Source organism: Benincasa hispida, chromosome 1 (assembly GCF_027475165.1).
Source record: "Benincasa hispida cultivar pf3 chromosome 1, pf3_genome.v1.1, whole genome shotgun sequence".
Classification (NCBI taxonomy): Eukaryota; Viridiplantae; Streptophyta; class Magnoliopsida; order Cucurbitales; family Cucurbitaceae; genus Benincasa; species Benincasa hispida.
Genome location: NC_143478.1, coordinates 61,950,565 through 61,962,889, shown reverse-complemented (window position 1 = coordinate 61,962,889; position 12,325 = coordinate 61,950,565). Strand labels below are relative to the sequence as shown.

General features: G+C 32.6%; 1 protein-coding gene across 14 annotated transcripts; it reads right to left on the bottom strand.

Moving 5' to 3' along the window:
- Positions 1–5,161: 5,161 nt before the first annotated feature.
- Positions 5,162–9,105, bottom strand: LOC120078220 (uncharacterized). 14 transcript variants are annotated; one of them, XM_090310449.1, is made up of 8 exons: positions 8,889–9,100; positions 7,956–8,277; positions 7,373–7,823; positions 6,523–6,664; positions 6,251–6,390; positions 5,680–5,742; positions 5,495–5,563; positions 5,162–5,399 (listed from the first exon to the last, which is right to left on the bottom strand). In XM_090310449.1, exons 3-8 carry the CDS (start codon positions 7,562–7,564, stop codon positions 5,304–5,306), a joined length of 702 nt encoding a protein of 233 aa, XP_090166575.1. In that variant the 5' UTR covers positions 7,565–7,823; positions 7,956–8,277; positions 8,889–9,100; the 3' UTR covers positions 5,162–5,303. The 14 variants fall into 14 exon arrangements, with proteins under 14 accessions (XP_090166575.1, XP_090166576.1, XP_090166578.1 ...); XM_090310450.1 differs by having other exon boundaries at positions 7,373–7,850; positions 8,889–9,096; XM_090310452.1 differs by having other exon boundaries at positions 7,373–7,629; positions 8,889–9,093.
- Positions 9,106–12,325: the final 3,220 nt, after the last annotated feature.

Here is a 12,325-nt window from a genome sequence, read left to right as displayed (position 1 = left end):
AAACCACCACAATGTCTTCCTCGTCTCAAGGAGAGAATCACGGAGAGTTGTGGGCTTTTGTAGATTAGTTTTGGTGAAGGGAGGATTGGAAATCTTGTTTTGAAAGAATTACTCAGATAAAGGAAGAGGGATGATGAAGATCATCATAATTTCAATTGTGTTTCACGTATATGAGAGAAAAGGAGGTTGACGGAGTTATCAGAATAACTATCTCCCCTTTTTAATTTTTAAAATTCAAAATTGAATTTTTTTTAAAATAATATATATTAAATAATTTAATATATATCATATTAAACCATATGTTGTATCACATATAACATATGACCTATAGTTTATATTATATCACATATAATATAACTTATAGTTTATTATTCTATGATATAACCTAGAGTATCAATTTTAACCTATAGTTTTAATATGAATCATATTCATATAATTATTATTTGAATCATATTCAAATATTTATTTCTCTCACTAAAACTTTATATTATAATGCATCACATACATTATATTAATTGTATCATATACAATTAATTCCCTTTAATTAATTTGAACAATTCAAATTAATCCAAAATTAATTTGATTCTCATTAATTCTTATTAAGCTAACAAGAGGATGTTATGGACCTATAGATTGAAGCTTCAATGATACTTGATTAATTAATTAAACTCTTTAATTAAATTAGTAAGCCTTCATTAATTGTCGATCACTCAATTAAAGACTGATAGTTGCATTCTTTGCACTATAAATATATTTTTGTGTCCATTGGATATAACCAATCAACAATACATTTACCCTTCAAAAATTTCTCGTAAGTACAGCTGGTCAAAATTACCATTTCATCCCCGTAGTTACATCTAACTCCTTAAGTATCACTGATCCCTTTAATGAACAATTAGTTATAGTCCAACTATAACTGAACCTTTATCGAGCTAGGAGAGGGTGTGACACCACATTGTTCAAGACCCGGAATCAACCCTTAAGGGAGTAATTTCTTTATTTACCCTAACAATCGGGAAGGAGCAAATTCCTTCTTGTGTAGTTGTGTTCCCAGCTCCTTAATCAGACAAATCCCCAAAATAGTGGGAAGGAACGAATTCTTTCTTGTGTAGTTATGTTCCCAACTCCTTAATTAGAAAAATTCCCAAAATGGTAGGCATATTAAGTCCACGAATCTAGCCACTCTCACCCATGTAGATCAAAGGACCACCCTCATAGGTAGAAGTTCACAATTCACTCAGAAATAAGGTCAAGTCACTTATGGTCATCCTGGTAAAATGTAAGTCTTTTTTAGCAACAGTGTTATAAAGAGAAAGTATTCATTTCATGGTCCGGTATTATACAAATTTGTATAGGATACCCCCACTCACATGTCTCCGTTGTTGGGGTTGATGCCGTAAATCTCATAGGGTCGTATAGTTTGTAAACATTGTCGAACAAACTTATTATATATTTGAACTGTTGGATCATGATGAAATTTGGTCAGTCTGTTCGAGAAAAATAGGGTCTCCTTTTGAATGGTTGGATCGTTGTTTGGAGTTCTAGTTTGTCCGTATTTGCTGCTTAATAGAATACGTAAAACTAGAAACCTCATTTCTCTCTCACTATCGCAAACCCTCCTCATACAAGACCCTTACTACCAGCTGCTAACCTAAACAATTTGCATCATCCGACAGCAATGCTTGCCACCCGTGTATGTTTCCCATCGCCGTCACTGCCACTAGCTCCATTGTCGTCAGAATTGATATTTGGGGTAAGTTATTAGGTGTTTTATGGATTTTCTTGGAAGATCCTGAATACCCATCAAATTTTGGTTTAAGTTTTGCTTACTCATATTATTTTGATATTGAAATTGGGTTTTATAGACTCTTGAGGTGTTTTTTGACAAGATGAAAATTGTTCAACGTCCTTTTTTTATTAAGGTTTGGGGGCTTTGTTGAGAATTTTTGGATACCCACTAAGTGTCGACTTAACTATTGTTTTAATTTTTATTTTTTTAGTTTTGATTAGAAGGACTAAAATTGTTGTCCATTAGAGTGAAAGGTTGATTTTGGTGATATAGTTTTTGGATCATGTTGATTTTGAAGCTTCGAAGTAGTTTTGGATCAAACCACGTGTTGGATAAATTGTTTAGAGATATTTCAGTTAAGTTTGGATTCGAATTGTGTCCTAAGCGTTGGATTTAATTTTGCTTAATGTTTTTGGATTTATTCAAGATTCAAGGTTTTGAGAAGTTGAATTGCTAGCTATTTAGACTTAAATCAAAGGTAAGTAATCTTACTACTGGAACTGCCTTTGTGTCGGACGATACTATTAGGATAATTTAGAGGCAATATATGAGCATAATGATAATTCTGCTTGAGGCATGTTATGTGAATGTGCATGATCTAGAATTTTATAAAATATTTTTTGAGGATGAATAAGTATGAACTAAGTTTTATATGATATATTATAAGGATGTATAAGCATGATGATATATTTTCATGATTGTGGGACTCTGATTTTATTGCATGATATTTATGTTAGTGATAGTTGCTTCTACTCGTAGTCGTGTACCCACCAAAGATTGTGATTTCTTTCAGGACTTCACTAGAGGTTAGTGATCTCCTTCGAGATTTCACCAATGGTTTGTGTTTCCTTTGAGATTCACTAGAGGTTAGTGATTTTTTTTTCAGGATTTCATTAAAGGTTTGTGTTTCTGGGATTCATCAGAAGTTAGTGATCTCCTTCGGGATTTCACAAAGGTTAGCGAGCTTCTTTGGGATTTCACTAGAGGTTTGTGTTTTCTTCAGGAATCACCAGAGGTTTGTGTTTCCTTCAGGATTCACCAGAGGTTTGTGACTCCTTTAGGATTCACCAAAGGTTGTGATTTCCTTTGGGACTTTACCAGAGGTTAGTGATCTCCTTCGAGATTTCACTAGAGGTTTTTAGGTACATCTCACCTACGGTAAAGCAAGTTCAATTATCCACTAGATGACCATCCAGGATTCGTAGAGGTTTTTGCATATCTCACTAGAAAGTTGCATGTATTGGACATATATGCATAGCCTGGCCTTGGTAATAGGGCTACTTACTAAGTATTTTATACTCATTCTTTATTATATTATGTTTTCATGTAGGATAAGGACACACCGGCGAATGACATAAGGAATCTTTGACCGTGTCATTGGGACCAGAGAGATGCTTCCACTCATGTTTTCATGCTTTAATGTTTTAAATTCTAGTCTTGATGTTTGAATTTTGAGTTCCATGATTTGAAATTTTTATTTATAAAGCTTCATGAAATTTATTTTTATTTCAGACTTTGACCGAAGATTTTCAATTATTTAGATTTTACAAAACTATTTATTTACTTTTCATTTTTTTAGTTAAAATTTATGAGAGAGACGTTTTGAGATTTATGCATGCATGTAGTAACGACCTAGTATAAGTCCTAGAAAGTCAGGTCGTTACACTTTTGGTCTCTTGCTTGTTTGGTTCGCAATCTAGATTCTGTTTTATGTTTTCAGATTCACTGAATTTAGTGAATATGTGTTTGACACACAATAGAATTCTGTTTTTGAAAACTGTTTTCGAATTTTGTGATCCAAACAATGTAAATTTTAAAAACATTTTGTATTTTTGTTGTATCCAAAATTTGAATTTTAAAATTTAAAATGCAGAATTATATTAAATAAAGTTAAAAACATGTAGAAATATAGTATATGTCATTATAAACTCAATTCAACTTTTAAAAAATTAAAATATTTATTATGTAGTATATTATAAATTAGGTTAAATTTCAAATTAGGTCCCTATGGTTTGGATAAAGTTAAAAATTAATCCATATGGTTTTAAAAATTTAGATTTTAGTTCCTATGGTTTGATATAACTGCATATATAGTTTCTATGATTTGTTAAATCCTCTTAACTAATCCCTACCACAGGGACTATTTATGAAGTTTTTATCAAATCATTTGTGGTAAATTATAATTTCTTCCAAACTATAGGGACAAAACTTTCAATTTATCCTATAAATTATATATTATTACAAAATATTAATTTACAATTTTTTTAACATAAAATATGTTCATAAATAAATTAATAATAATTTATTATCAACTAATATTTAGTAGGTAATTACAACTAGTTTGCAATTGTTTAAATTAGAATCTGATTTTCTGAATTTTGCTACCAAACATATATCTGAAAAAATGAAATACAACTGTTTTTATTTAATCTCTTGTTTTCAAATTCTCTCCCAAACATGCTCTAAACTTTCATGAAAGTAACCGTGGTTTATAATAATCTAGTTTCTGAACTTTTAATTTTGTAACAATTTGATCCCTGAATTTTAGTATGTAACAATTTAGTCCTTATACTTTTAAACTCATAACAATTTAATCTTTTATGTAAACAAATTTATCAAAATTAGATGTCAATTTTTATTTTTTTATGATGTAGACTCTGTATTTTATAAAAAATATCGAATTAGTTTGTCAATTTATTTAGGTAGGAAATCTCATTAAATTTTAACAATAATCTCTACAATAGTGACTAAGTTGTTACAAATCTTAAAGTACGAAGACTAAATTGTTACCTAATAAAATTCATGAACTAAATTGTTACAAATTTGAAAGTTCAAGAACTAAATCGTTACAAATTAAAGTATAATGACTAAATTGTTTCTTTTAATAAAAATTTAGGGACTAAAAATGATTTTTAACAAAAAAAAAAACAAAAACAAAAACAAAAACAAAAACAAAACAAAACAAAATAATTTTATTTAGAAAATTGTACCAAATATCCCAACTCAACTCAACTCTGTACCCCAAATACATACTTTCTGACCCAATTCAACTCAACTCAACTAAGCACCCCAGACATAGATACTTCAACTCAACTGAACTCTATACCCCGAACAAATTTAACTCCACGTACAATAATTACCAACTCAATTCAACTCAACGTATCAAACGCCTCCTAAGTTATAAATAATGTTATTATAGCAAAATGGAAGGTTAAAATAATCCTTATCCCTATTATCTTAACACACACCCCAAACGCTAAGTGGACTATTATAGCCCACTCAATCCGTTCCAAATAGTAGTTTGTTTCTCCCAAAAAAAAAAAATCGAAATTGGTGCCCCCAAACACCCGGTTAGAATTTCATCAGGACTTGGGAGAGATGCTAAATATATAGTATGGGTCTAGAAAGTTGTCAACAGAATGTTAGATAGTTAGAAGTTTACATAGTTATAGACTATGGTTAACAGGCATACTCACTAGTCTTTAATCACTATACAAACATACATTTACGTGAATCACTTTTCAATATCATTACTCTCATTCCCTCGCTCCCTTCGTCTCTTAACAGCTCGAATGAATTCAGTCATCACCGATGCCTCGTTCAAACTTGTCTGTATCATACAAAACAAACACAAACAATATATTACATGTAGTTCACAACTTCAAATGCAAACAACAAAGAGAGAGAGAGAGAGGAAGAAAGAACCTGTAATGCAAAATGCTGTTGCACAACTTGAAGGATTTGGTCCCTTGAAGCATTTGAAATGTTATTCACCTGGAACATACAATTTTGAAAAGGAAAAGAAAAAAAGACCATTGAATTTAGTGAATTCAGCTAAGTATGCAGAAGAAAAAAAAGCGTAAAGTTGAAAGTATTGCAGTGAGACCCACTAGATTGAAGTGCTTGATATATCGCCACAAAGACTCTGTTCCTAGTTTCCCCAGTTTGACCCTCTGTATGCTCAAACAAATAATTTTGCGTCACTGGTTAGTCACCCAACATTCAAGAAAATCTACATCATGTGCCCAAAATCACAATCCATTCAAACCAGTCCGTGCATAACTCAATTAATTAAAACATATGACCTCGACCAAGTTCAAATGTCCCACCATACTTGTTGAACTACAAAAATAAGAAGATGGTTGGTGCTATGGGCAGGGTAGACGAAAGAAGAAGGCATGAAGCAGTTGAACCCTTTTAATTCGTCTAACGTTATAAAAATAATACAAAAAAGCTGAAGATTTTAAGGTTTTTTTTTTGGGGGTTGAAGGATTGTGTATGAAATTGAAAAGGTAAATTTTTGCCCGCGTCTAAATTTATAGTGCAACTAGTTGGAACAGTCCCCTAAGCCTACGTAAGACATTAAAATCTTACTCTTTAACAATAGGGACATTCATGATATCAAAAGGAAGAAGAAGAGAAAAGACACGCACACAAATCAAAGGTTTCAAAATTTCTTACCGTCCTTGGCTTTGGCATGTGAATAGACTGAATTTCTCCATAGCTGCCCCGACCAGTCGACTTTGCTGATGAAGATGGAGCCCATGGTCTAATCTGCCTTACTTTTGGTTTGTTAAGTTTGTGGAAAACAATGTTGCTAGCTGCCCATGAACGGTGACACTTTTAAGTCTTTCCACAGAATGTAAACTAAAATCCACTTTAAAAGGAATAGGAACGATTTTGGAACATTGAGGCCCATTCCACCCATCATTTTCAAGAGAGATGCGACTTACAGAAATCATTGTCCTTCTCCCCGATGTCGGAGCTACAACTTGAGTTGTCCAAATCATGTTCATCATTTTCGTTTCCTGTGGGATGTTCCAGCACACTCAATGCATTCCTTTGCAGCTTCACTTCAACCCCATTTTTCAAAACCTACATGAAACTCCCAGCTTAGCAAAACAAAACAAAACTCCATTATATTAAAAATCTAACTTTTAACATAGTGCTAAGAAATTTCGACCAAACGGCTAACCCTCTCCTAAGCCTTTAATCAAAATTCCGACAGATAAAATGAAACAGCCACAGTCCATAGATGGTAATCATGAACACTACCAGAATGCCACTTGCAAGAAAGTAGCATCAATTTCTCACATATCTGAAAATTTTCAACTCCGTTCAATAACTTTTTTTCCCATTTTTAAAAAATAAGCTTATAAACACTACTTCCATCTATGTCTTTCTTTGTTTTGTAATCTATTCCTAAAAACATTTTGTAAGTCTAAGCCAAATTTTGAAAACTAGAACGGAAGTTTTTGTTTTAAAAGGTTTGTTAAGATTTCAAATTTGTTAGGTATTACGCAAGCATAATTTTCAAAAACAGAAAACTAAAAACGAAACATTTATCAAGTAAAACCTACGTTATCCATGAATACCTTCCAGTCACAAGCTTCTAGATTAAAAACCTATAAGCTAAAAGAAGAAAAGAAGATAGCATTGCTAAAATCATAGTTGATCCATTGTTATGACTTTTGGTGTAACTTTCACGACAAGTAAGCAAACAAACAACCAGACAAAAAAATTCATAATACACAGAGTAAATCACACAACAAAGAGAAAAAGACAGAATGAAAATGAGAATACCAGCCAATGCCAACCTCCAAGGCCAACAGCCTTCTTAACCACGCCTTGCAATCCCAATAAAACAGACTTCGTTCTGTTATTTCCAGTGACAATAACTTTAGTGTGCCTTGGAAGAACTGAAAGCTCTTCATCCCCACTCTCCTCACGGAAAGGAGACTGTATATTGGAAGCACAAAACTCTGGTTCCAGCATTTTTCTTCCTTCCTAACCGTCTTTCCTCCAGGTAGCGATGACGAAAGTTAAAACTTAAATTGAACCTAATCAAAACAAGGAACAAGCACAAAAAACTTCAACATTGCTGCCAAATACCCTGAAGCCCTGTGGTCCATATAGTACAAGAATTCAAGCTCAACTTGAGCTATAATAACCATTCAGCCCTCTTTTGCTTATCAGTAAGGCATTATGAACTTTGCTTGCTTCAGGGGAATCTAACTTCACAGATGTTGAACTCCTGTAAATGTCATGCAGTATATTATATCTAGTAAAAGACAAAAGCAGAACGGTATCAGGAAATGGGGAAAGTTCTTTCAATTGTTTTCTCTTTTTCTAGAGGAGGAGAAGAGGGATTATAGTCGAGTTGTACCTTACACGAACAATATCAGGAAACAATAAATGGCATCATCTTCGGAGAAGCAAAGTAAATATATCTATACTTCACGGGCACATTGTACTGATAATAAATGAATCACAACAAGACAGGATAAGATTGGTGCTCATAAATAGGCTCTTCATTGAATTCTTTCGAGTAGAAGTGACACAATGACATCATATCGGCATTGCATTAATGCTCAAAAGCCAAATATCAATTTGAAGCAAATAGAGCATATGTGTTCCCAACAGCCCAAAAGCCAAACTGGAGAATTTTCTATGGATTTGCAAATATGTGTTCCAACAGCTTACATTCCCTTAACGAATGAAATAAAAAAGAATTAATACCAAAAGAAAAATCTAAGAATGGAAACAGTTAGAAGGTCGATTAAATTATGAAAATTGGAACGTGCGTTTTTCTTACAGAAGAAGATGAAAATGATGCATGAAATCCTAAACTTAGAGGAGAGAAAACAGAATCAAGTGTTCAATTCATTAGCTAAAAACGAGAAAAAGGAAATTATTCAATCTCTGCACAAAAATCGAATAAAATCTCTAACCCCCAATTCCAAAATTAAACAATAAAAGCTTCATTTTCTCAGCATCTTCCAACGATAAGAATACAAGACTGAAATCTAAAGACGAACTCTACGGTAGAAAAGATCTCTTATCAAACGCAAATAGAAAACCCATCATTGCAATTGGACCATATAAGGTAAAGAAGAAGTACCCATTTGAAAAACAAAATCCAAATTGGGTATTCAGGGAACAAACAATGATAAAAGAAAAAACCCAAGAAAAGAAAGTAACAGAATCGCAATTGTTGATAATGAGAAACCCCATTCAAACGCACACGAACAAAAAAGCAGAGAAGGGCAAGGCAAAAACATTACAATAAAAGCAATAAATGCAGAGTGATTCAGATTACCTTGAAAGAAAGTGGATTGGAGGGGTTGGAAGAAGAGGAACAGGGAAACCAGAGATGATTGAGAAGGGAAAAAAGAGGTGGAAATTGAGAAGAAATGAAGAGAAAAGAGTGATGAATGGGAAAAAGAAACAGGGGAGACTGAGAATGAAGCATTGAAATGTGCAAAATGGAAAGAGGGAGAAGTGAGAGAGTGGAAGGGAAAAGGAGCGCACACACTAAATGCTTGCTAACTGCCAAGGAAGCGACCTGCCAGCCTGCCATGTGCCGTACGGCCACGCTTTTTGAAAACCGGCTTCACTGGCTATAGCCGGTCACGGCTTGCTTTGAGCCGGGATTGCAGCTGCGCGGCTTTAGCCCATGATCCTGCTGTTGTGTTTTGTGGAAGCACAAACAAAGCAATCCCGTTTTAATCTCTACTTGCTTACTGCTGCGCATTCTACAGAATATTCTTAATATTCTCTATTGTTTCAATTTTGTCATGTGATTTTAAAACCGTGCAATTTGTTTGTAGTTTAAATTTAATTTTTAATTTAGTTTATGCAATTTTAAAGTTAAATTACAGAAAAAAAAATATCCATGAATGTTGTTTTTTTTTCAAAATTTTTGAATTGGTGACTCCGAGTGAAATTAAAGCATATTTTTTCTTTTAAAAATGGGTGAAATGGGGAAGAGGAGCTAAAAATATATATACTCTCCAAGACAATGGCGATCACAAATGTTGACGAGAGACTTTATATAATTTAGTAAAAATATAATGAGTGAGACCTGAACCTAAACCTAAAGAAGACTAGTAGGTAAATGTATGACTAGACTAGATAATAGTTTCAACACTATGTCAGTTTTTTATATATATATTATATAAATAGCATAAAAATGAGGATTACAAATCCGCCCATGTTCAAGACTAAAAAGCAAGATTTAAGTGAATATCCTTATCTACTTTCTCGATTAAGAATTAGTGAATTTTCATTTTCTTATTTAATCAAATCACTAAAATGATAGTCTTGATGTGTCTAAGGAGTTGAATTGGGAGTAATAGAGTTGTGCAAGACCTCATTCAATGGAATATTAATTAACCAATTAGGCAACTCTAATTGAACATGCAATAGTCCATAAGATAAAAATATTCAACCATCTCATGAGCTCAATTAATTTCCATGGTTGACAAGCAAGACATTAAACTTCTTTTTTCGAACAACTAGAACCTTTTCCTATCGTATCAAAATTTACACTTAATCATGCAATAATTCTAATCTAAATCCTACTCTTCTTAGCTAAAATTTAAATTAGTGATCACAATAAAAGCTAATGATTATTGCAATATTAAAAGAATATTTAATTAATCAACTAAATAGGTCCAAAACCATAACTCATGATCCAATGAATGAGTTTCACAACTCAATATCACCATATAAGATTAACTAAAAAGTCTAAAAGAAATCCCAAAAGAAAAAAGGGAGAAAAGGATTTACTCATCCATGCCACACTTGTTCTCGTTGTGATTATGTGATCTCGAGCATTCAATCTCTTCTTCAACTCTCAAGTCTATAAACTCGATAAGCCTTGTAGACATCAATTGGGACTTTATTCTATCTAATAGACTCCAAAATTTGGTAGAAAAAAGAAGTATTTACATAAACAAAGGGTAGCACCAAGACGCTATATGGGATTATTTAGATAGGGGTTGTTTTGAAAGTTAATTGGGGAAAATGTGGGGTTTCCAACTTATTTAGGGGAAAATGGTAGTTTTTTTGTCCCCATCCGAATGCACCTTTTGAATAGACGCATTTGAGAATATTTTATTATTTTTTCCCCTGTACACTGCATTAATGCGTCTGTTGAACACGATCGTTTAGTAAATTACTATGTGATCGTTTAGTAAATTATACACGATCACTTAGTAAATTATACACGATCATTTAGTAATTTATACAAGATCGCTTAGTAATTTATACACGATCGCTTAGTAAGTTATATACGATTGCTTAGTAATTTATACACGATCGTTCACTTATCAATGATTTGTTTATCCAATTGTAGATCAATGGCGCTACTTCGCATCTTTGTACGATTTGGTGAGGATTGGGGTGAGTTCAGAAGAAATTATTTGGTGGTCATATAAAAGGTCTGAAAGTCAGAAATGATATAACAGTTAGTGAATTAGTGAGTATGATGCACCAACGACTGAATATCGATCCGGGTATGTTTGATATACACATCAATTGTATTGTACAATATGTAATTTTAGCACCAATTATATTATGTACAACACCAATTATACTGTACAATATGTAATTTTAGCACAAATTTATCTAAACGATCGCTTAGTTATTTATTTGCTTGGTTAAATGTACAACACCAATTGTATTCTACAAATTTAGCACAAATTTATCTAAACAAAAACTAAACGATCGCGTAACAATTAGGTAAACGATCGCTTCGTATTATCTAAACGGTCACTTAACAAAACCCAAATGATCGCTTAGTATTATCTAAACGATCGCATAACAAAACCTAAGCAATCGTTTAGTATTAGCCAAATGATCGCTTTATAAATTAATACACGATCACGTAATTGATATCTAAACGATCGTGTAACAGTTAGCTAAACGATCGCTTAGTATTATCTAAAAGATCACTTAACAAAACCTAAACGGTCGTTTAGTATTATCTAAATGATCGAATAACAAAACCTAAGCGATCGTTTAGTATTAGCCAAACGATCGCTTTATAAATTAGTACACGATCGCGTAATGGATATCTAAACGATCTCTTAGTATTAGCTAAACGATTGCTTATTATTATCTAAACGATTGCTTAGTATTAGCCAAACGATCGCATAATGGATATCGAAATGATCGCGGAACAATTAGTTAAACCATCGCTTAGTATTCTCTAAACGATTGCTTAACAAAACCTAAACGATCGCTTAGTATTATCGAAACAATCGAATAACAAAACTTAAGCGATCACTTAGTATTAGCGAAACGATTGCTTTATAAATTAGTACACGTTCGTGTAATGGATATCTAAACGATCGCATAACAGTTAACTAAACAATCGCTTAGTATTAGCCAAACGATTGCTTAGTCTCCGATCGCTTAGTATTCTCTATGATCGCTTAGTAATATCTATCTGATCGCTTAGTATTCTCTCTGATCGCTTAGTAATATCTATCTGATCGCTTAGTATTAGCCAAACGATCGCTTAGTATCCTCTCCAATCACTTAGCAATATCTATCCGATCACTTAGTAATCTCTTCAATCACTTAGTAATATCTATCCCATCGATTAGTAATATCTATGTTTGATTTGATAATAATATTGTTATTTCGAGATTAAGAAATTTCTATGATTGATTTGATATACTCAATATTAATTTTTAATTTCAAATTTTTTTTTTTGTTTAAAGTTGTTAGAAACTTATGCAAAAATAT